This window comes from Pelodiscus sinensis, chromosome 9, assembly GCF_052426305.1.
Source record: "Pelodiscus sinensis isolate ZL-2025 chromosome 9, ASM5242630v1, whole genome shotgun sequence".
In the NCBI taxonomy this organism is placed as follows: Eukaryota; Metazoa; Chordata; order Testudines; family Trionychidae; genus Pelodiscus; species Pelodiscus sinensis.
In genome coordinates, this window is record NC_143060.1 from 8,076,950 (window position 1) to 8,102,886 (window position 25,937).

Below are 25,937 nucleotides of genomic sequence, written 5' to 3' on the forward strand. Positions count from 1 at the left end.
TGACAGAGGATGTTTGAAGAGTGGCTGCAGCAGAACGGGGACAATCTGACCGTGCCGATAAGATATCTGCCAAAATGGCTGCAAGTGGAGCATACTTCACAGGTATCATTCTCAAAAGCATCTTTGACAGCTGATCTGTCCTGGACTGAACGGTGCTATAATACTACTTGTCACTAGAGCAGAGGTTTTGCAGCCAAACATTTTCATTTTTGTCTCTGAAAATGCCAATTTTTCTCAACTGATGCATATTCCCACAGAAACCTCATTAGAAAATAAATCAAAACTAAAGTTTCGACCTTATGGGAGCAGAAGATTTCACCTACAGCTATATTTATCTAGATAGATAGATAGATGAGGTGTGTGGGGATAGATAGATAGATAGATAGATAGATAGATAGATAGATAGAAAATGAAGTTAGCACTAAAATATTTTGTCTGACCAAAGATAATTTTTTTCTAAAAAAATTAATTCTGCAGAAATTTTTCAAATTCTTTCTTTTTTCTCCAAATGGGAAGGAAAGCAAATGTCAAAGCAGCTAGTGGTCCTATGAAATGGAAATGCCTGTCCTGCTGGATCTGCTTGTCACTTTTCATGGGGCTTTGAGAGTGCACAGTGCTGTGTTCATTATAATCCTCCCCGGATAGCATAGGGCTATTGCCCTTGCTTCTCACACAGCAACACTGAAGGTATTTCTACAATCCAGGCTGTGGGTGCAGTTCCCTGCTCGAGGAGACGGACCAGCACTGGCTCTATCCGAGCGAGTGCTCTAAAAATGGGAGTGTAATCATAGCAGTGTGAGTAGCGGGAAGGGCGGGCACAGCATCCTGAATAGGATGGCACTCAGGGTAGCTAGCCCTTTTTGCACATTGTGCCACCATAGCTACACCTTATTTTTAGTGAGGTAGCTCGGTAGGAGTTAGCACCGCTAGGTCTACTTGAGCTAAGATCTACACCTTCCACTCTAAGTGTGGCAGTCAGACAGAAAGGTGAGGTGAAGTGCCCAAGGCTACACAGCAGACCAGCGCCAGAGCCGAGATGAGAAACTGGGAATTCCAAATGCTCTGCTATGTCCTTGTAAATGTGCATGGCCTCGTATGGCGGTTTCACCCCGTTTCTTGGTGGGCATGTGTCTGCATCTCTACAGCTGCCATTACAACTCGTCCCTATGACCTCCACCCCATAGACATACAGGTGTGACTAATCTCAGGGACTGTTCACAGTTGTCAGGTTAGCAGCCTGCTTTCACAGAGAGGCTAAACTTCAAGTGAGCCTGGAGAGTGAGCTGCTCTCTTCATGCTCAAGGTGATCCCTCTGTTCAGGCCTAAGGCTCACTGGCAGGGTGCATGTGGAATCTATCAGACCACTGCCAGACTCAGACTTGGTCTGAGGAGAAACAAAGCCTAAACACGCAAGATTTCGCTTCCGGAATAAAAGGTATTTAAAATACAGCAGCACTGATTCTCTTATGCTGGTGAAAATTAGGAATAAGTCCACTGAAGACACTGCAGTTAGACTGGAGTATAGCTAGTGTGAGAGAAGAATCAAGTGTGATATCTCCAAAATCCATAGAATATTATTTTAGGTGTAACTTGGGTATTTTTCAGATCATAAGTGCTTGGTTTAGAAAGAAATTTCAATAAAATAAGAATTAGAATAACAAACTTATTATGAAGCCACAATCCTGAGGATCCCAGGGAAGTTTAGTCAGGAAGGGTATTATAAAGCAAGAGAAACAAACATAAAAAGAGATGCACTTGCTTTCTGACCTACCGTGTGCTGGAGATAGGCGCCAGTGGTCTCTCGGCTAAGGCGTTTAGCCGGTAGTAATCCAAAAACGTTCGGGCCACATTCCTCCCTAACTTCATATCTGAGAGTTTTTAGTGAAGGAACTGTTTTGAAAAGGGCTGGGGGGTGGGGAGAGACAAGCAGAGCGTAAAGGTAAATTACTGTTATTCGATGCATGAACAAGTTTTACATTAACCATCCCACAGTGCCGAAAGCGCCAGGGTAAGATCAACAAAATATGTCAGCAGCTACAGTGAGTGTCTTCTGGTTTGCTTCTTGTTTTCATAGCTGGAAAATGTGTTGTATGAAATCCTGAAGGGAAAGACACACGCCCCTTTGATTTACCTGGCGAATACCACTGGGATCTCAGCATACCTCCATCTCTCACGAGGGAAAGTAAATACCCAAGAAGTTAAATTTGGAAACTATCCAGAGGATACCCTGGTACACATTAACTTGCTCCAGGGTATCCTGCTTCAGGAAAGCAGCCACATCTCAGCAGTAGTGTGTAACCCACATGCCTCCTGGGTGTGGTATGCTGTTCCATCTAGCGGCATTGACACTGCTTACAAAGAGAATTGTCAGTCTGCTCAATAGCATGGATTAACCAGCCATGGCTTTTAGCTCATGAGACAGAGGCCCATTCACTAAGCTCCAGAGGGCCCAGGTTCAATTCTGCTCACGGATGACCTGAGTCTGTTAGCGTTACAACTGCACTTGCTTCCAGGAGCAGAGATCTAGACTGTCATGCTATGAACTCTAAATAGATCAGTATGAGTGTGTCTACACATCACCCTTACCTCAAAATAGCTTATTTTGAAATTTGGCGCTGCCTACACAGCGCCAAATTTCAAAATAAAGCACTATGCCAACAAATCCTGTTTACAGGAACACCAGAATAGCACGCCCATTATTTCGAAGTATATTTTGAAATAATGGGCATGTTTAAAGAAGTGGAATTGCTATTTTGGGATACTTCCAGTATCCCGAAATAGCCCCTCTGTGTAGACGTAGCCTAAGTAACCTCGACCTTAGCACCAGCAATGTAGTCTTCTGAAACACTGACTTGGGCTCACCTGGAGCTGACCTAGGAAGGAGCTACAGTACAGGACTGGGAGGTTCACAGCAGAGAATAATCTTTGAGATTGCGACGGGGAGGTCAATGCACAAAATTACCCATCAGGCCTACCAGAATGTCACCATGCTCCTTACCAAATGCCATCCTTACCATTCAGAACTAACTTAATGCTGCGCTCTCCGAGGTCCTGTCTGTCTAGCTGAGGCGTTACAGCAAGGCAACCTTTCTGAGGCTTGATCAAAATTAAACAATCCAGGATCATTTTCAAAAAGAAACCGGGACAGTGGTCGCATTGGGTAACACAATTGCCTATGCTGAGGGCCAGTGCAAGGCCTATAGAATCATAGAATCATAGAGCTGGAAGAGACCTCAAGAGGTCATCAAGTCCAGCCCCCTGCCCAAGGCAGGACCAACCCCAACTCTCCAAAGCTGGGCATGCCTTCAACACCAGGTGACTTTCACCCATTATGAATGAAACAGTTTTCATCATTCAGGGCTCTGTCATGTAAGAATTTGCTGAGGACATACAGACTGTTATGTCTGCTGACACAATTATGAACTGCTGGTCTCCAACAAGCACCTGGGCATAATCAAAGCCAAAGCAGCATATTAAAAAAAATCAAAATTCTGCTCTGTAGTATTTTTCAAGGCATCTATTGGCCAGTGACAATAACCATTTCAGTGGCCAATGAGTTGGGAACCAGATGGCATCTCATCATACATAACCTGATGAATCTTTAATTCGCCACAACACACATTCTATTGTCGCTGTTTCATGCCATTTTCCTTTGCCACGACAGAAAAAAAAAACCACAAGCACTTTCTGTGTTATTTTTAAAAATGGTATCTGCTGGTGCTTCCATTAGAAAGAAATTCCAGAACTGCAACACATCAGGAGTTTTCAAGTGGCTTGTAGAAAGATGCCAGCTTATAATTGAAGTTATCTTATTTCCTCATTCCCATTAGGGAATCAAAACAAATGAGATTTAGACTTCGGGTTCGTGCAGCCTGATGAGAACTCTGGTTTTTTTTTCTAGAAAGGGGGAAAGACTAACATAGGGTCTGTGACTCTGTGACTGGGAGGTGGAAAATGTTATACACAGATGTGATCCTGAGAGTTAATTAGCAAAGGTCTAGCTGGAATAAGTGACCCTTGATGACTGCTCAGAATTGCAATCCAGCCAATGCTGGATTGGAGCTCCCTTGGATAGTTTCCAGAGCTTCGCCTGGCAATTTTAAGTGGCTCTAGAATTTCTCCTGAAAGTCTATTTCACAGGCCTCCTGCACAGGAATTTTATGCTAATGTTCATTGTAACGGGGCTAGGCCCTAAGTTCAAAAGGGCCATAGAGAAGTCCTCCAGGCAGCTAGAGTGGCTAGAAAGAAACCAGCCAATCAGGGGCCAGGAGGGACTCCGTAAGAAGCTGCAGGAGTCGAGGCAGCTCAGTTGCATCCCAGATCTAGAAGGGAGATGGTTGGGGTGGCGGAACCAAGGACAGCTCAGAGTGGGGAGCTGTTAGAACACTCTTCAGGAGGAGAAACCCTGGAGGTACCACTCTCCTACTGAGTGGGGAAACAGACTGAGGGTGCATCTACACAGTGGCACTATTTCGGGATAATGTCTATTTTCCTGAAATAACGTTCTGCACTGTCTACACAAGAAGCCCATTATTTTGAAATACATTTGAAATAACAGGCATCTTATTCTGGCTTCCTGTAAACCTTGGACAGTACTCTATTTCAAAATAAGCTCGAAATAAGCTACTCAATTTGCATAGGTCAAATTGTGCAGCTTATTTCAAGCTAGTGTCGCTGTGTAAACGCACCCTAAGAGAATGGACTGAACTGAGAGACTACAGGGGATGCCGGAATGGACCCCTGGTAAAGTATATATGGCAAGATGGCGAGTGCCACCCCCTTACATTCATCATGCTGTGGATAGGTTAATTTGATTTACCTTGCGAGTGCCACTGGGATCTCAGCATACTTCCATCTCTCATGAGGGAAAGTAAATACCCAGGAGGCTTATCCTATGGACTCTGTTATGTCACTCAGGAGAGTCAGAAGAGAGAATACACACAATATATATCTGTGAGTATGCATGGGCCGCGGGGGTGTTACCCATGTATACAATAGTCAGCCAACAAGAAAAGTAGCATCACTGCAATATTAGGTACATTTTCTTGAATTCTGGCTACATAGTACAGGGATTGTGTCTGTATATGCATGGAAGTGTGAGGTTAGAGAGTCAGAACATCCTGTCACCCCACAGAAGCACCATCTTTTGGGAAGAGTTTTGTCCTAGTTACTGGAATTTGGGAACTATTGGGAGTGTTTATGAGTCATTCTGCAAATGCTGCACTCAAACTAAATGAATTCTTTGCTTCAATCTTCACGGCTGAGGATGTTAGGGAGATTCCCAAACGTGACCCATCCTTTGTAGGTGCCAAATCTGAGGACTTGTCACAGATTGAAGTGTCATTGGAGGAGGTTTTGGAATTAATTGATAAACTTAACAGTAACAAGTCACCGGGACCAGATGGCATTCACCCAAGAATTCTGAAAGAACTCAAATGTGAAATTGTGAAACTATTAACTATGGTTTGTAACCTATCCTTTAAATCAGCTTCTGTACCCAATGACTGGAAGATAGCTAATGTAATGCCAATATTTTAAAAGGACTCTAGAGGCGATCCTGGCAATTACAGACCAGTAAGTCTAACATTAGTACCGGGCAAATTAGTTGAAACAATAGTAAAGAATAAAATTGTCAGACACATAGAAGAACATAATTTGTTGGGCAAAAGTCAACATGGTTTCTGTAAAAGGAAATCATGTCTTACTAATCTATTAGAATTCTTTGAAGGGGTCAACAGACATGTGGACAAGGGGGATCCAGTAGATATAGTGTACTTAGATTTCCAGAAAGCCTTTGACAAGGTCCCTCACCAAAGGCTCTTACGTAAATTAAGCTGTCATGGGATAAGAGGGAAGATCCTTTCATGGACTGAACTGGTTAAAAGACAGGAAACAAAGGGTGGGAATAAATGGTACATTTTCAGAATGGAGAGGGGTGTTCCCCAAGGATCAGTCCTAGGGATCAATCCTATTCAACTTATTCATAAATGATCTGGAGAAAGGGGTAAACAGTAGGTGGCAAAGTTTGCAGATGATACTAAACTGCTCAAGGTAGTTAAGACCAAAGCAGACTGTGAAGAACTTCAAAAAGATCTCACAAAACTAAGTGATTGGACAACAAAATGGCAAATGAAATTTAATGTGGATAAATATAAAGTAATGCACATTGGAAAAAATAATCCCAGCTATACATATAATATGATGGGGGCTAATTTAGCAACAACGAATCAGGAAAGAGATCTTGGAGTCATCCTGGATACTTCACTGAAGACGTCCATGCAGTGTGCAGCAGCAGGCAAAAAAGCAAACAGGATGTTAGGAATTATTAAAAAAGTATCTAAATCCATGGTACGCCCACATCTTGAATACTGTGTACAGATGTGGCCTCCTCATCTCAAAATGATATACTGGCATTAAAAACGGTTCAGAGAAAGGCAACTAAAATGATTAGGGGTTTGGAACCGGTCCCATACGAGGAGAGATTAAAGAGACTGGGACTTTTCAGCTTGGAAAAGAGAAGACTAAGGGGGGATATGAAAGAGGTCTATAAAATCATGAGTGGTGTGGAGAAAGTGAATAAGGAAAAGTTATTTACTTGTTCCCATAATATAAGAACTAGGGGCCACCAAATGAAACTAAAGGGTAGCAGGCTTAAAACAAATAAAAGGAAGTTCTTCTTCACACAGTTCATAGTTGATCTGTGGAACTCCTTGCCTGAGGAGGTTGTGAAGGTTAGGACTATAACAAGGTTTAAAAGAGAACTAGATAAATTCATGGAGGTTAAGCCCATTAGTGGCTATTAGCCAAGATGGTGGGTAAGGAATGGTGTCCCTAGCCTCTGTTTGTCAGAGTGTGGAGATGGATGGCAGGAGAGAGATCGCTTGATCATTACCTGTTCAGTTCACTCCCTCTGGGACACCTGGCATTGGCCACTGTTGGCAGACAGGGTACTGGGCTGGATAGACCTTTGGTCTGACCCAGTACAGCCATTGTTATGTTCTTATAGTCTGTTCTTGCCCATTAGCTGCCAATTTTTGCAGACATAGCTGGTTCAGATAAGGACATAAACTTTTGGATCCTCATGCCAAATCCCCCACTTGCCTTACTGTTTATTAGTTGTCACATATCAAAGATGCCACCTCTGGAATATGTAGGCAACCACTCATCCATTACTTGTTTCTAGTCGAGATCTGCAGTTCTTATTATGTGTGCCTACCTGCTTAAAATGATTCACTGCAGCCACAGCCCCCAGAATTCTGCCTGCACCAGGATGCAATAAAAATCTCAATTTGGAAACAAGTTAGTTTCTCCCCTCATGAATTATACTGCTAAGTGTTGCTGCTTTAATAGCGCACTGATCATTTAATAATGTCGCTCTGGCAGAGCGTGGTGGCACCATCCGTCAGCTTTTGTTTTGCTTTTAGAAAAGCAGCATCATTCCACATCCAAGGGGGCAGCCCCTCTCTTTCCCCTCTCACACAGCACAGCAAACGGTTTGAAATAATGAGACGCAGGACGGCTCCTTCGAGTTTGCATCTCATTTCCACGAGGCCCGATGTCATTTCTTTGGAGCAGGAAGTGAAGCTTTGGTGATGAGACGGATTTGACAAGGGCAAACCCGTTAGTAGCCCCTGTTCGTCTTTGATAAGTCCTGTGGGGTCCCTGCCAAACCAATCGCAGCTCTGTTTTTATGTCTCATCTAGAGGACGGCACCTCCATCAATTTGAAACACTGCGCTGGGTGATTAGTTTATGGAATTCATCCAAGCTGAGTCCTCAGCCGGATTTAAAACGATGACCTTCCAGTCCAGAGTCAGACCTGTGGGCGCCTTTGTTTTAGACAAACACATCTAAGTTACCCAAAAGCCAGCGACAGGGGCAGGAAGGTGGAGAGGAATGAGATGCACCGAGAAAGATTCATCTTTGTAATAGCTGAAATGAGAAATCAGAGGCTTTTCTCTGTCAGACAACATGGAATTCTACAGCAAGTCTCGAATCACTACAATGAAAATCCCATTGTCCATGAAAAAAGGAAGACATTCTTGGTCCCAGATGATGGTGAGCAGTGAGTGTCTTGTCAGTTCCCTAGTCTCTCCGGAGAGAGGGAGGATTTTTCCCTGTCCGTTTAGAAGCACGCCCATCGATGCACACAATCCACTTAGAATTGCTGTTCTGAATGAGGATGCTAATGGAAGATGGCGTTAACTGGCTTTAAATCGCAGCATTATATCATGCCAGGAAGGATCAGCCCTAGCATTCCAGTGTATTAGCATCGTTTTCTCCTCCTTTCAGTTGTGTGCTCCTGGTGTTTCCACGGGGCTGAAATTAATCTTTGATCACTAACCCAGCGCTGCCCAGGTTTGATCTGATTGCGAGTGGACAATGAGAACAGCGCCAAAGAGTAAGGGGGGAAGGGTTTGGAGAAAAGGTGTCGTGGGAGCCTCTCTAGCCATTGCCATGTAATCCACGTACCTGTGCAAAGCTGAACAGGGAGCACTGATATTCAGGGCAAAATAACACAGCCCTGCCCGCAAAAGGCTACTCCTGGGAAGCAAGATAAACTGTGGCCAATCGCAGGCCTATGTAAGTTCTAGAGTCTTCAGAATGGTAGTTAAATCTAATACACAGAAACCATTAGCAATGGGCTAACTTGCTAGAACATCAGAGGCTAGGAGGCCTAGCTTTTCCTCTTTGAGGCTTATGGCAAAACCCCTAGGCTATGTCTAGACTGCAAGCCTCTTTCGAAAGAGCCTCTAGACTGCACGTTGAACTTTCGAAAAAGCGGCTTGCTTTTTCGAAAGAAAGCATCCAGTGAGTCTGGATGCTCTCTTTCGAAGAAGCCCTATTTACATTGAAGAACGCCTTCTTTCGAAAGAGGAACTTTCGAAAGAAGGCGTTCTTCCTCGTGAAATGAGGTTTACCGCCATCGAAAGAAAAGCCGCGTTCTTTCGATTTAATTTCGAAAGAACGCGGCTGCAGTCTAGACGCAGGTGAGGTTTTTTCGAAAAAAGGCTACTTTTTTCGAAAAAACCCCTGAGTCTGGACACAGCCCTATTGATCAGTGCAACTGGGCCTGGGAAAGCCTCAGAGGATTGAATATCTACCTCCTGGGGCTGCGTATCTCAGGCAGGATTTTGGGGGAGAGTTGTGGCACTTTAAACCAAGGCTGGTTGTCTCCCTAAGAGAGATGGTCTAGCTCAGGGGCCAGCAACTCCCGGCATGCATGCCACAGGCGGAACACAAGCCGATTTTTACTGGTACGCGGGGCAGGAGCTCAGCCCCGTCCCTCACCCTGGCGGAGTGGGGAGCCCCTACTGTACCCCCAGCCTCAGCTGCACACTGGATTCCCAGCTCCGACTTCCTGCTGGAGCGGGGGGTGGGAGAGGTGCGCACGGGCATTTCTGGGGTTGCTTCCTGCTTCGGGAGGGGGTGCAGCTGGGCCTGCTCTGCAGAACTGGGGCTGGGCAGCTGCAGGGTCCAGGCTGTGCCGTGCTGCTCCCCGTGGAGTGTGGGTGAGGGTGGGGAACCCCTTCCCCAGCATCCCGCTGTGCTTGGCCAGTCTGGAGTCAGCCCTGGGCAGCCCCGGACTCTGCCTGCCCCAGCCCTGGAGCCGCATCCTGCAGGCACAGGGCTGGGCCAGGCAGGAAAGAGACTCTGCCCCCTAACTCTCCTCGCCCCAGCACTGCTCCTGGGGGTGCTGCAAGTCCAAGCGCTGCTGCCCAGCTGGTGAGTGCACTGGAGGCACAGGGATGTGGGGGCAGGAGGGGGGATGAAGGAGGATGCGGGGGCAGGATGGGAGGGGGCAGGGGTTGCACTGAGGGGTTGGGGAAATGCAGGGGATCAGGCTGGGGGGATCATGGGGCTGAGAGAAGTGAGGCTGGAGCAGGGGGAAGATGTGAGGGGGGATTCAATTTTACTTTGCAGAAGCTGCACTTTCCGTTACTCCCCATTTCTCTCCCTCCCTCTCTAACAAGCTATCTGGCTGCATTCTCACCCTCTCACCTTTTCTGTTTTACTCCCCCAACCCCCTCCCACCTCCACACTCCCTCTCTTACCCGCACCTACACCCTCTCCTGCTGCCAAACTCCCTTACACACTCTGCTGTCCTCACCCCCTGCTGCACCCCCACACTCCACCCAGATCCTGCATCCCTGTCCCGCTCACTAGCAGCCCTGTCCCACACCCTGAACCCCTCATTTTTGTCCCCACCTAAGGGGGTCCACAAAATTCACTAACTCCAGAACCCCAGAAAAGTAAATCTGGCCTATGGGAAGTCTCGAACCTCCGTCCTCCCTCTCTCTGCCCCTCACCATGTGGGGGCTGGAGTGCCAGAAGAGTGAGGTGTCTCAGTTGGGGGTCACATCAGTGTGGGCTGGGGGTTTGAGGAGGAGTTTTTTTGCTTCTCAGTTGTGTGGTCCCTAACTGATTTTTCTGTGGGTCAGTGACCCCCAGCCCAAAAAAGTTTCCCCACTCCTGCCATAAAAAAAGAAAACATTGAGATCTTTTTGTAGGACATAGTCTTTTACTTTATTTTAAAAAAGTTTGATAACGAACATGAAAAAGTTAAAACACTTAATCTGTTTAATAAGTTAAATTAAACCATTCTCCCCAGCTGCAGCACTTGCAAAATTGCTCAGGCGTAATTATCTAATTAATGGTGAGTTTCCATCAGCAACTGGGAGTTTGCAGACAGGTTTGCATTGACCAAGGTGGTCCACAGGGGGTGTGGTGGAGAGTTCCCTCCCCCCGGGAAAGCAGCACAGCCCAGGGAAGGAGGGTTAAATCTTGGTTTGCCCCTTTGGAAAGGTTGCTGATCCCTGGTCTAGCTCAACCAGAAGATACGGGCATGATGTGGGAATTACCACGGGAGGTTCCCTGGTCTGAGTTATGCAGGAGGTCAGACTAGATCAGGGATGGGAAAAAGGGCCTCCGTGAGTCAGATCTGGCTCATCAAGCAGGTTGATCCAGCCTGCAGAAGCCCTGCCACTCCCCCACCCTCAGACCAATCAGGACCTGGGGGCAGGAGAGAGCATGCAAAGTCTCTTCCTGCCATGCTCCCATCCTGCAGGAAGGGGGCAGGACGGGAGGAGACTTCCAAGGCTCTGATTGGCCTTGGGGTGGGTGAGCGCATGAAGTGTCTTCCCGCCATCAGAGGCACAGGGAACGGCCAGCTGTTCAGAACAGCTGGTGGTTCTTTCTGGGGGTGAAGATGGGGAGGGCACAGACTTTACATGCTCCCCCACCCCCAGACCAATCAGGGTCTGTGAGTGGGGAAGCATGGAAGTGTCTGACCCCGCCCCTTCCACTTGAGGCCCTGCCCTTCCAAGGTGGCCCGGGACCACTTCAAAAACTTTCTGAAGTGTCCCCTGGTCATAAATTATTGCCCATCCCTGGACTAGATGATCATAATGGTCAATTCTAGCTTTAAACCATATAGCTCTCTCTGCTTCCTGCATCAGGTCAGGCTAGACATATCAACAAGAGTTGGCTGCCTCCCAATAGTCTTTCTGTCTTTCTCTCTCTCAGGCTGCATCTAAACTGCAGTCTTCTTGTGGAAGAAGTTTTCTGCGGAAGAGATCTTCCGAAAAAGTTTCTTGCGCAAGAGCGCATCCACACTTCAAAAGCGCATTGGAAAAGCGATGCGATTTTGCACAAGAGAGCGTCCAGACTGCATGGACTCTCTCTCACAAGAAAGCGCTCGTTGTCATTAACAGAATGGCCACCCGGGCACCAATGCTTCTTCCAATAGGCTGTTTTTCTGAAAAAAAAAACCCTGTGTCCCGTCCACACGCACGAAACAGAGTTATTCCCCATAGAAAGAGGATTATCTATACAGCAAAAACCCCTCTCTTCTGTCGATTCACCGTAACTTTTCTTGTGCAAAAATGCACTTGAGGTGTGGACACTACACAGGTTTTTACGCAAAAATGGCCTTTTTGTGCAAAAACCCTGTAGTGTAGACGTAGTCTCTCTCTCTCTCTCTCTCTCTCTCTCTCTCTCTTTCTCTCTCTCACACACACACACACACACACACACACACACACACACACACACACACACACACACACACCACATAGTCCTTGATCCCAGACAGGGCTTAAAAGCAAAGAGACTCCTCAAAACACAACAGAACGGCAAAGTTGGTGGTTTTTTGTTATTCCTCAGATGCATTTCTTCAGATCAGCGATCCTTGGCTGAACTTTGCCTCCTCAGGGTATAGGCAGGGATTATGCATAATCCAACAACATGCAGTTTTCTCTTCAGGCAAATCCCCAGTGATTATGAATTACAGAATCGTTACTATGCACATAAAGCAAGTGAGTAATGCTTAAATTAGCATGTAAATAAATGCCGGCAAAACCACGCCACACGTATCAGGAAAAAAAACCACAGACACAATAATATGGGATGCAACAACAGGGCGAGTGGATGGTTTGACATCTGACTCCATATGAGATTGGTCCAGCAAAGGAAAATGATTTTTCAGAAATACTCTGCATACATAGGACCTGATCTCCCCCATACTAACACCTTTCTACACTGCTCTCTCTACATTACTTAATTTACACCCAGAGCTGAGGATATTATTTTTTTTCCACTTTGAGGGGTGAACTGAAAAATCCAAAACAAAGAAACAGCTTGTTTCAAACTGACACTGAATTATTTTTGTTTTTCATTTTCTTCTTGAAACAGAAAAAAATTGTGTTGAGATTGAATGAAATGTTTTGCATGCTGATTCATAAACACCATTTTGCTTCAGAAATATTGTTTTGAAACCAAATATCAAAATTGGTGGGTTCTGAAAATCTGCACACAAAATGTTTCAACGTTTCTAAAATTGTTCAGCTTTTTTTTAGCTGAAATTATTCACTGAATTTGTGACTAGTTTCAGCACCTCAAAAATGCACTTTTAAATGAATTAACTGTTGGTCAACAAAAAATAGCATCTAGTTTTATTTCTCATCATTTTAAGACTCCTATGTACTGTCAGGATGGTATAAAGGGGCCTTACTGTCCATGCAAACAAGGACTACAGCAGCAGAACAAAGCAGAAAATGTTTTCTCCCTCTTGATGTGCGTGTTTTATAGGGGACATTATTTAAGACACACGGTATGTCTAGACTACATGGCTCCGTCGACGGAGCCATGTAAACTAGTTTACCCGACATATTCAATGAAGCGGGGATTTAAATAATCCCTGCTCAATTAAAATAAAAATGGCCACCATGCTGTGCCGACAATCAGCTAATCCAGCACAGCACGGCAGTCTAGACACGGATCAGTCAACAAGGGAACCCTTTGTCGACCGCTCCTGTAAACCTCGTTTCACGAGGCATAAGGAAGTGGTCGACAAAGGCTTCCCTTGTCGACCGATCCGCGTCTAGACTGCAACGCTGTGCTGGATCAGCTGATTGTCGGCACAGCGCGGCAGCCATTTTAATTTTAATGAAGCGGGGATTATTTAAATCCCCGCTTTATTGACTATGTCGGGTAAACTAGTTTACATGGCTCTGTCGACGGAGCCATATAGTCTAGACATACCCCCAAGTAGGAACCTTCATCTGCATATTAACCACCATAATAAAGAAGGTATCAGCAACACTAACTTTTAATTCATGTTATAATGCATGTTACTTCAACTTCCCTCTAGAAACTAGTGTGTGTTATAGTTTAAAGTAAATTGCCTAAAACCAGTACACGGCAACTTCCTTAGTTTCACCAAGAATTAACTTGGCCCACTGTACACATACAAGCTGAGGGGACGAACTCACAATAAACTCTGAGAACATGTTCTTATACGGTACCAGAAAGATACTAGGGGAAGTCCATTCCAGTTATTTGAAATGTTTCTGATCTTTGTTTTGTTGAATTCCTATCACCTTTCAACTCTGGAAGGAAACCCTTGTGGGGTGGCTGACCTCAGCCCTTCATGCAGTTAATGAACATTACAGAGCTGATGTTGTGTGATACACAAATCAAAGGGGGGGGGGGGGTGGAGTAAGCAATTATGTGAAAATTCAACTTTGGCAATTTTCTTCACTTCCTGACCAGGGTTCTGAAAAACACTGGGGAAGGAAGGGCAAGAGAACTAGAAGCATAACAGTTGTTTTGCTTCCTGCATTCCCTTAGGTTGGAAATGCATGTAGAACAGAGCAACAATTTCTGGCCCCAAGTGGAATCCAAAAGTACAGAGCACCAAATGGACACCAATGGAAAATCACAGTCTGAACTTTCTCAATACCTGAGCCAGGTCTACACCGGCAGAGAAAATCAATGCAAGACACACAACTCCAGCTCCGTAAATTGTGTAGCTGGAATTGACATACCTTGCACTGATTTTCTGGGGTAGCCCCACAGTGGGAGGTGCCCAAAACACTCTCATGACTTCCCTTGTGAGGAATACTGGCACCAACAGGGGTATCAACAATAGATTTAGTGGGTCTTTACTAGACCCGCTAAATCAAACCCCAGAGGATCAATCACCAGAGCGTCGATATTCTGGCAAGTGGAGATATGGCCCTAGTTGGTCCATCCCTGATTATACCTTACACACTTTGCAATATGCTACTGCATTTCTAGCTATTCTTATTAGACATTCCTCATTTGCACTTGACAAAGCATGCTCACTATAGTCCACATGAAATCAGTTCTATGCCTCACAGCAGTACCATTGCTTCTGGCCATCACATCAAAAAGATGATTGAAACTATTTCACAGTTCAGAATTGCTGGGAGATCAAAGGTCATAACTAGGCACTAAGGAATGCAGGAAGCAGTTGACTTTCTTGCTCCTTCCTCTGCAGTTTTTGTTTCGGGATTGGGCACAATTACTAGCACTGCTGAGAGCCAACCCAAATAGATAAGAGTGGGGTGGGGGGTAATTTTTAAAAGGCCTCTTGGATACATTTAGTTTCAAGCTAAAAACAGGAGACAGATTGAGAGGCACACTGATATGAGCCATTGTAGGGATGAATGGATTTTGGGGCAAGGAAAAGGACAAATCCTGAAATGTTGCCTGACTCTCACACTGCATCCTGGGTACCCTATGATCCACCAGGGCAGTAGGAGACTCAGAAGAGAGAATGCTAGGCGTATGGCTCACCTCACTGTCCCCTTACGATAAGGAATCTTTCAGAGGGGCAGTGATTAGAGATTGGGAGTTTAGGAATGAGGCAAGAAAAGGGATTAGAGGCTTGATCCAAAGACCACTGTTGTCAGTGAGAGCCTTCAGACCCTTAATGGGGATGGGAGGAGGTAGAGGAGAACCACCAGCGGACAATTTGAAAGTTACCCACCATTTTACAGGGCAGGCTCTCTCTCACTTAGAGCCCCATCTGTGGTGACAGTGGCTAGGGGACAGTAAGTGCGAATGTATGGGGTGTCAGTAATGGTCCCCCAACGCCCTTCCTCAGAAGTGTAGAGGCAGGCAGAGTGCATACACTGGAACTCTCTCTATCCAAAATGCATCTCAGACCATTTCAAGGTCACATATCCCCCCACAGTACCTGCCTAGTACCCCAGCCAGGACAGGGCCCTACTAACCTCCTGGACATTTCTCTGCATCTTGTGTTCAATTGCTAACACTGGGATTATGGATACCCTGAACCAAGTGCATATGATGATGCAAAGGGCTCCCGGTGCCCTATCTCCTGCCCTGGATTGTGATTCTGGGTAGCCGATCTTTAAAGTGCTCATAGGAAAGTGACAGATATTGAATCCAGTTTTGAATCCATAAGTCAAAAAGAAGGCTGATGAATTGGAGTGGTAGAGTGAAGAGTTGTAAGAATGATTAAAAGTTTGGAGAAACCTGCTTCATGGCATGTCTACATTAGGAAACTATTTCAAAATAACTAAAATTAATTTAATAACTCCATAAATAACAATCAAAATGGCATGTCCACACTATGGGGAAGCCTCAAAATTAGTCCAAGGCAGGCTCCATTAATGTAGACACAGTACCTCAGCTTAGAGCCCCAGGAAGCACTGGGGAGTAATTAGTCTGAATCACTCTGGGGAGTCGTTACTTCAAAATAGTAGCACCAGAGCATCCATACAACCGCTATTTCAAAATAACTATTTCAAAATTAGCGTTATTCTCCAAGGAAAGCAGGAGTACAGATTTTGAAATATGCAACCTGTTATTTCAAAATAACGGGCGTGGTAGCGTAGACACTCCCCATAGAAATTCGACCTAAGGGGGATATTTTGAAATAACTCCCTAGTGTAGACCAGGGCTTAGAGTGATTGACTTAATGAGCTAAGTTTTCCCATCTATAAAATGAGGACAATGATACTGACCTCCTCTGTAAAGTCCTTTGTGATTTACTGATGAGAAACGCATGTAAGAGCTAGGAATTTGTTTTATTGTTATTTAGCATAACAGACAGATGGTTAAGGGATGGAGTTGGTCACAGTCTCGAAGTACCTGCATGAGAAGCAAGAATTTGATCATCAAGACAGTTTTCACTCTATTAAAGATACTACTTCCAGTGGCTTGAAGTTGATGGTAGACCCTCTCAGACTAGGAAAAAGGCCCAAAGTTTTAACGGCGGGGGGTATTAACCATTGGAACAATTTACCAAAGGTAATAGTAGATTCTCTATCACTGGAAATTTTAAAATCAAGATTTAATATTTTTCTATAGAAGCAATGATCTAATTCAACCACAGCCATTGTACTTGAAGCAGGAATTAATACAGGAATGTCCGATGGCCTGTGGTACCCAGGAGGACAAACGATACAGCCATAATAGTCCATTTTGGCCTTCCAACCCATTAATCTATGAAATTGCCTCCATAAAATCAGCCTGCTGCTACAAACCTGAGAAGGATACAGAGAAATGGTCATTAGCTGCAGTAAGCCATGAGAAGTTTACTGTTTAAGGCCCTGATCCAAAATCCATCAAAGTCAGTGGAAAGGTTCCGGACTTAAATGGGCTTTGGAATGGGCCTTTAGCACCAAGGTCACATCAGCATTTGCAAGCGGGGAAAAAAGAACAGGAAATTACTACTTTGGTCACCAGAACCAGCCGCCGCCGGCAGCACTCCCCTTTCAGAGCGTTTCTTAGGCTACGGCTACACTGCCGGTTTTTTGCAGAAGAAGATATGCAAATCGCATTCTCATTTGCATATCTTCCGATTCTTTTTGTGGAAGAGGATTTGCCGATAAAAAGCTCCATGTAGTCGGGGCCATTTTTTGGAAAAAAAAAAAAAACCTTTTACGCAAGATCCCGTATTCCTCAAAAATCGAGGTTTACAGGATCTAGAGAAAAAGGGATTTTTTCCCGACAAACGGTCCTGTCTACTAGGAGCTTTTTATCGGCAAAACCTCTTCCAAAAAAGAATTCGGAAGAAGATATGCAAATGAGAGCGTGATTTGCATATCCTCTTCTGCAAAAAACCAGCAGAGTAGCCTTAGAGGAAAAAGGACGGGGGATTCTGATGCTGTGTCTTTAACAACACTTATGCTGCAGTGTGTTCACCCTTTTGGCTAAGCACTGTTCGAACCACCGTGATTTAAAACCTGGAGGTTAGGCACGATACAGCAAGTTCAGCTATCTGTATTTCTTCAGTGCAAAATGCCTGGCTAAGAGGTTATTTACTGCAAATGGCTCTTTGGAGGGGGAAGGGAAACGTATTGATTGCAACTTTTCAGTTAAAATGTGCAGCCTTTTAAAACAATTAAAGCTTTATGAAGAAGTGGGAAATAACTCCAGAGGCTGGAGCCCAGCAAAGGGCATAGCCATAAAGATGAGAAAAAGGGGGACAGAAAACTTTATTGTGTGGGGGGGAAGGAACAAAAAATGCAGGGAAATACAACTCATTACCACTGTGTTTGCAGCTAAGGAATGTATTTCTTCCACTGCAATGTCTCCGGCATCTGCAAATATTGCTTCAGAAGTGAGGCAACTTTAGATTGCGGAGGGTGGGAAAGACCATTTGGGGGTGGTCCACTTCTTCAGTGCCTCAGAATGATATCGGGGAAGGGGAGGAGGGATCTGCAAATGGAATGATGCCCCGTAAAACAAGCAAGACCAAACCTGCTCTTTGCAGAGAACAGACGTGCTGGGAAAATCCCAGGACCCCAGCAGCACTAACTGGAAGTGATTTCATGCACCCCGGTGCTGTTCAGAGGGCAAGGATCCATGGCAAAGCCAGCTTCCAAATGACTGAGATGCAGCAGTGAATTGCAAAATGTCTCCCACACTGTTTCCCACGCACACAGAGCAAGGACACTTGAGATGTGAGCTGTAACCCACAACCAACAGCCACTGGATCTGCGGGGCAAATTTGAATCTGGATCACCCGGCAGAAGCCAGCTACAGCTCCCATTACAGGCAGTGGGAATGGATCAGGCTCATAATAGGCCACACAAGTGTGGATTGAAATATCTCGAATCAGGGGGACCTTTGGGTCTGGATCCACACTGAGCTACTCCAGGAACCCTACCGAACAAAAGCCCTGTCCAAACCCAAGTAGCTTATCCAACTTCCACACACCGTAAAACCCTTGAGCGACAGCTCCAAGAAGAAGCTAAAAAAAATGTTGTTGCTTTGCAAAGAAGACAAGAGGTTGTGCACAACTGGGATGGTGCTACGTCATTGCCACATCATGAACATGCCTGCTGGTAAATTGCCTTGTGTTGCATACGTGGCTGAGTTCATCCTTCTAAAGCCCAGTATCTCTGCTTAGTTTTCTGGAGCAGTCCACTTAGGTGGTGGAGTATTTTGTTATCAGAGGCACTGCAATGCAGCCACATACTGTGCTGCCAACACCCTACTGCCCGGGGCAGTGTCGTGATACTGTGCAACACCACTTCCTGATTCCTCTCCTCTCTGCCTCCAGATGGTTCTTCTTCCTTCACAAGCACCCGACGGGGTGTCCTCCAGCACCGTTCTCCTGGTCATACACCAGGCCTTGATGGTGTATGAAAGATTTTTGCGCTACATGCCTGCATTTGTGGGAACTACACTGTAGCAAACCTGCTCTCTGGAGGTCTCTCTGCTGCTCACAAGAGCGTCTCTTCCCCAAAGAGCAGGGTTCCCCAAAGCCATGACTTCTGTCAATATGAGCTTGTCAATATGAGCCATTGGTCACCCTGAATTTACAGCAGTGGTTGGTCACTTAGCAAACACCCGTTGCTTGAGTGCAGCTGAACTAGGCATAACCAGGTTTAAGTTATACCCGTCACATCACATCTTTGGGCCCTTCTGTCTCTCTCAGATGTGGCCTCCTTCCCCTCAGGCTGGTTTAAATGGGAGCGTACAGTGCAGTGTTTGGTTTCTGGACAGCAGGCAGGTTGGGTTGCAGGGCTGTCAGGGTTACAGGGTTACAGCTATGCCCATTCCCACTGCTACCAGTTGGGATGGGAGCGCTGTTCCCCAGACCTCATTTTAGAATGGCTGCCTGCGGCAGAAGCTAGTGGGAGTAGTGGGTGCCCAAAGAATGCAGGAACCAGTCCCATGTGGGTGTCTGCATCACGTTTGAAAGAGAATATCCTGTAGAAATGACCCAGACTTATTGCTCTTGCCTCCTCTAAGCCCTGGGGTCAACCACAAACCACCTTTGTGGAGTTTAATTCAATTACAGAGAAAAGCCCTCGTGTGACTTGCAGAGGTGGGGGGCACAGAACTGCTGGCTGACAGGTGTAAGAACCCCTAGGCCTTCCATGCGGAGGTCCTTGTTTTAGCCCAGAGATATCTAGGAGCATAGCTCCCAGTGGCTTCCAAAGTTGTCCAGTGGTGTCTGCCACTCTGCAGGGGAGGGAAAAAGCAAGAACTTATTGCAGATCCAGTCAGAGTGAACTTATCTGTATAGCTTGGTGGAAGGAAGAGGCTGTAGAGCCGTTGTTTCCCATGTGCAGAGCAAAGGGGCTTCTCCAGGGTTGGAGGAGGTGATGGTATCAGGAGGGACTCCTCCATTCTGCACCTCAAGTGTCAGGTGGAGAGGATAATTTCATCCTCAGTAAGTTTCTTACCTTTCCCCCGTGCCCTAAAATAAGGAAGAGTCTGGCACCATTGCAAGGTTACTGGGCATTATGAAGTGACAAGGGTTGGACACACCCAGAGAGGAATTTATTATGGGGACTAACACTGGGAACTGTTGTGGTGCAAACCTGAAGCCAGCCATAAAGGCAAACAGAATTGATAAGGATTCCCACCATGCTGAGAAGGAACAAAAATAGCCTGAAAGCATAGGAGGGTGGAAATATTCTTCAAATGCTCTGCCTGACCATAAGGAACACAGGCCCATGCCTGCCAGAGTCTGCGTGTGTCAAAGCAGGGAGGAAAGATGCCCTCTTTAATCCACAGCAGTTTATTTGTCCATGCAAGTCAGCACCCAGGGTCAGAGAAACAGCCCTTCATCCATTGGCAGCTCAGTCAAGGTATAATTCCATTGAGGGACAACAGTTGGCAAGAGCAAGGCATGTTCTCATGATTTAGGACTGGGAGTCAGGAACTCATATTCCAAAGCCAGCTCTCCCCGACTGTCCTCCTGTGACCATGAGCAAGCCCTTGCAAACTTCTTGGCTAAGAATCGCCCTCTGTAAAATAATAAGCATGCCCTCATGCACACAAATATTCCCTCTTCCTAAGCCTCACATTTATACACTTCCAGCCCCACACAGATATTTAGATCTGATTTGCTGCCCCATCAAACTGCTAGCTGCATTGTACCAAAAAATGAAAGCAAAGCCAATGTAATTTCTCTCTATATATATCTGTTTGAGATTTGGGCATCTGTGTCTCTGTCTGCAAGTCTGTTTGTTCACGAACTCCCCCTAAACGGTGAGAACTAGGGCCACCAAATTTGCTATGCAGCTTCCTCCTCTCCTAACTTAAAGCAAGGTCAGGGTTTGGTTGTGCCAGGAAAACTGGAAGTGCCAAGAATTGGACTGTTTTGCACAACATGGGAAGGGATGGGCTGTTTGGAGGGATGCGATACTGAGAGTGGCCACTAGGGGCAGCAAGCCCACCGGGGAGAGCTATCCTGCAGCAGGTTCACAGAGGGCAGCTGTACCGCCAAGGGAGTGGCCAGCAGGGCTGGAGTGGTGTCATCTTGCCTGCCAGCAAACTGGGTAAGTAGCCTCCCTGCCCCAGACCTTCCCTCCACTCCCGCCCTTGGCCACAGGGCCAAAGTGGGAAAGGGGGAGATTAAAGGCCCTTGGCAGCAGGGGAAGGATTGGGGGAGAGAAAAGGCCTGTGCTGGATGGGACCTTCCATCCTAAGCCACTCTGCACGCTCACTCTCACACCTTCTCCACCCCTAGTCTTCTGCACTGCTCCCCACTTCCCGAAGGTCCGGCCCTGACTCCCGCACACTCCCCCTGCCCACCCGCTGCCCTGAAGGAGCCAGGCAATGCCGTACAAGTCTTCTAGTAAAATACATATTACCCAATTAAAATACAATCACATGCAAAACCTAATAGCTAAGTCCCTTTTCTTTTAAAAAAATGTTACATAATTACCACACTGCACCCCTCGCAGTGATTCTATGAATGTCTTGGGAAAATCAAGCTTCCCAGGGCTGCTGAAGAGGAAAGGATATGAGATGGGTGACCAGGAGTAACGAGCGCTAAGCCATAAAGCCAATCACAGTTGCCCCATTCCAGCCGAGAGGTGGCCGCCTTTCCGTGATGGATAAAGAGGCGCGTTGGGTACCATTTTGGAACTATGCTCTACGACCCTTTGGAAGGACAGTGGACTGGATTCTCCGCTGAGCTGCATCTGGCTCAGTCCTTGTCCCGGTGCATGTGAAGCGTGGGTCACTGTGGTTCTGATTCAGCCGCACTTTACACCTCCTCAGCACAGGCGTAAAGGACACCCTGGGGGCAGGGCAGTGGATTGTCTCAACGCAAAGGCACACCAGGCAGAGATAATTTACAGTGGTGTAACTCCTCTGATTCCAGTGACGCGCCTCCAGATTGCACTGGTGAAGGAGAGAAGCAAATCACGTGGGTTATTACTGCAACAGAAGCCACTGGGAGTTTGCCTGAGTGAGGGATGGGTAAAACCATTCTACAAATCCGTTTGCCTCACATAAATTGCCTCGCTTTATACGGCAATTCCCATTTCCTGATAAATTTAGCATTTTGTGAAACCTTTGATTTTCCCTCTTTGTTTTACATACAAGCTGTAATGCAGCGATAAGGTGATTATATATAATATATATATATATATATATATATTCCGCCACAAATCGTACTACTCTGCCTTCTCTTCTGATTGCAATCACAAAGCCCATGCTAAACGCCTCCTGAAAGCCAGTTGCCAGAGCAGATCTCTGTTTTTATGGCATCCCCCGGGGCGAGGTGTTGGCAGCATTGGGACTATACCTTTCTCTCTTCAAGGTTATGAGGCTGGGAATGCGTGTGATGCTGCTATTTCCCACAACGCACTTAACTCAGCTGGGGATGTGCCCTTACACAACTTCAGAGTTTGAGTCTTCGGCTGTGTTCTCTCTCGCCGCCATCAGTACGCACCGGGAATATCTCCACTGAAGGGAGTGGCTTACACCAGTGTAAAACTGGTGGCAATCAGAGGAGAGTCATAGAACTGGAAGGGATATTGAGAAGTCATTGAGTCCAGTCCCCTGCCCTCAAGGCAGGACCAGAATCATCTCCTTGGAACTTAAAGAGGAGTTTCTAGAGCAACCAGCTATTCCGGGTATTAGCAGACCTCTGTATTAACTGGTGGGGTGGCTTTAAAGTGAACAGAGCATTTCTGCTAAGGTATCTGTAAACCTAACAGAATCTGTAGCTTATGGAATTTTTTTCAGAGGCTTCTGCAGCACTTTGTCATCAGTCAGCGTCTCATCTATGGCTGTACTGTAAAAATCATCTTACCTCCGCATTGTCATTCCTATCTATGAGCCCTTTATTAATCCTTACTTATAAGTAACTCCTATGCAGCAGATTGGGAGTTCTGAGAAGAATAACAAGTGCTAGACACAGCTGGGGCAAACATTATTGTCTTTTTAAGAACACTTTTTGGAGTAAACAAATGTTGGTGGAACATTGGACACTGGTGTGCCCTGACCACAGTCTGTCCTGGTGACCAATATTGACTCATTGTTTCCTTATACGCCCCTCTCTGTCTGTACCCATCTGTTAGGTCTTGTCTTAGACTGTAAAGTTTTGGGGCAGAGGCTTTCTTTCGATTCTGTGTTTGTACAGTGCCTAGCACAATGCTTAATGACTGAGGCCTGAAAGCACCAAGGGATATAAAAAAATATTACTGCTCTGAATGTCAGGAAGCTGATGTCTCTCTGTTTATCAACCATGCACGTTCAATGACACTGCAGGCTTCCCCTCTCTGCCCCATGCTATGCTTCACACGCCGACCTGGGGAAACCTCTTCTGCAGGGCCTGTTCAGACTGCCCAGAGGACACCAGCAGTGGTTTTGTAGCGTGGATGCTGATCCACTGGGAGCTGGATGGAGACTCACAAGTTCTTTTTGCTTCATGGCCCCCAGAATGGGAACAGTTTTCATTTGTTACAGCTTAGAGTCATTGGCCCAGTTGCCCCCACATGGATGAAGCAGAATTTTGTGACTAAACTATCAGGGAGTCAGGTTACAGGCAGCAGATTTACTTAAAAAGCAGCAGGTTTAAAACAAACAAAAAGATATTTCCACAGAACGCACAGTCAACCTGTGGAACTCCTTGCCAGAGGATGTTGTGAAGGCCAAGATTATAACAGGGTCATACACACACACACACACACAAAAACTAGATAAATTCATGGAGGATAGGTCCATCAGTGGCTGTTAGCCAGATGGGCAGGAATGGTGTCCCCAACCTGCATTTGCCAGAAGCTGGGAATGGGCAACAGGGAAGGGATCACATGATGATTACCTGTTCTGTTCATTTCTTCTGGGGCACCTGGAACTGGCCAGTGTCAGATGACAGGACACTGGGTTAGATGGACCTTTGGATTAGCTCAGTGCGACCATTCTTATGTATAGTTCTCTGCTCCCAGGTCTGGTTTTGCTTTGGCTCTGCCATGGGGCCTGCCCCAGATTTCACTAGCTTGGCAGCATCTACAGAAAACCACCAGCACGTGCTTCAGCCAAGAGTTGTAGGAGGTAGTTCTACGTCCTCTGGGGACGCCCCTATGCTGAAGGAATAGCTAGCAAAGAATATATGTCTTTTTTACACCTGTTGCATTGCCAAGATAAAGACCGAGGGGCCAGATTATCCATTACTGATCCCAGGAGGCCAGGTAGATGCCCATCCCTACCTCTCACCATATATGTATGACGGGGACTAATTTAGCTACAACTGCTCAAGAAAGACATCTTGGAGTCATTGTGGATAGTTCTCTGAAAACATCCACTCCGTGTGCAGCGGCAGTCAAAAAAGCAAGCAGAATGTTAGGAGTCATTAAAAAAAGGGATAGAGAATAAGACAGAACATCTTATTGCCTCTATCTAAAACCATGGTACGCCCACATCTTGAATACTGCGTACAGATGTGGTCATCTCATCTCAAAAAAGATATATTGGCATTGGAAAAGGTTCAGAATAGGGCATCAAAGATGATTAGGGGTTTGGAACGGGTCCCACATGAAGAGCTATTGAAGAGACTTGGACTTTTCAACGTAGAAAAGAGAAGACTAAGGTGGGATATGGTAGAGGTCTATAAAATCATGACTGGTGTGAAAAAAGCAAATAAGGAAAAATTATTTTCTTATTCCCACAATATAAGAACTAGGGGTCTCCAAATGAAATGAATAGACAGCAGTTTTAAAACAAATAAATGAAAGTTCTTCTTCAGACAGCTCATTATAAATCTGTGGAACTCCTTGCCAGAGGATGTTGTAAAGACTAGGACTTTAACAGGGTTCAAAAAAGAACTCGATAGATTCATGGAGATTAGGTCCATCAATGGCTATTAGCCAGGATGGGTAGGAATGGTGACCCTAGGAATAGTGACTACAGTCTCTGTTTGTCTGGGAATGGGTGACAGGAGAGGGATCATGTGATGATTACCTGTTGTGTTCACTCCCTCAGGGGCATCGGACATTGGCCACTGTCTGCAGATTGGACACTGGGCTGGATGGACCTTTGGTTTGACCCAGTGTCGCTCTTCTTATGTTCTCTCCATCCACTGGGATGGCCTACGATTTAATGCTGAACTGCTCTGAGAAGTTGCTGTCTGCAATCACAGAGAGAAGGGCTGTCCTTGGGTGGAGGATGTGAGGCCCCACCCTGCACAACCGCATCAGACACTTTCCTCTGACATCTGTTCTGCCTTTTCCGACCAACTCCGATATCAGTTGCGCTCGGCCTTGCTTTTCAAAGGCAGCTCAAACACACGCACAAAAGAACCAACTCCACGAGGACCTGCCCGAGCTGACTGGCGCCATTTCTAATGCGCCCCTTTGAAAAGGTGAATGATTTGGGAGGAGGGGGAAGAGGTGGAGGGAAAAGGAGGGTGGGGGCGGATTCTGGGAGTCAGTGGGAGCAGACGCTGATTGGCATTGCTAAGGATCAGGCCCTGAATGAGACAGCCTGGTTTCCTGGGCACAGCATGCCTCTAAGGTATCTATAATTCATTAGAAAAGGCGGGGGTGCTGATTAATCAGTGTAAAGAGGCGAAGGAGGGACGATCGCTAACTAAGACCCCTTGGGGCCTGGCATTTCCAATCTCTAGCTCCTGTTTGAGTCCCTGGTCTCCCCTCAGCAAGCGATCCAGAAAGCTGAATATTGACAAAACATAATGAGCTCATTGAGATCTAAGCACTGCAATTAGCAGGGAAGAATGGAGCAGAGGGGCTGGGAGGCAAACGGTCATTATTTATAATGTCGATGATAATAATTTACATGGAATTAAACGTATAAACATAGCCCAGCACACACTGGCATTTTCTAGCCCGCCATTAGCTCAGCGCCCAATGCGTGACTGACACCCAAATGCGTGAGGGCAAACGACTATCC

The 25,937-nt window shown here is 46.0% G+C and overlaps 1 protein-coding gene across 1 annotated transcript in view; it reads right to left on the minus strand.

The window, feature by feature from the left end:
- Positions 1 to 25,937, minus strand: part of LOC149523907 (cytosolic carboxypeptidase 6-like) — a 429,125-nt gene that overhangs the window by 17,177 nt on the left and 386,011 nt on the right. The window contains exon 7 of the mRNA XM_089780411.1: positions 1,772 to 1,868. Coding sequence (XP_089636537.1) covers positions 1,772 to 1,868 — 97 coding nt within the window. The remainder of the gene's footprint in view (positions 1 to 1,771; positions 1,869 to 25,937) is intronic.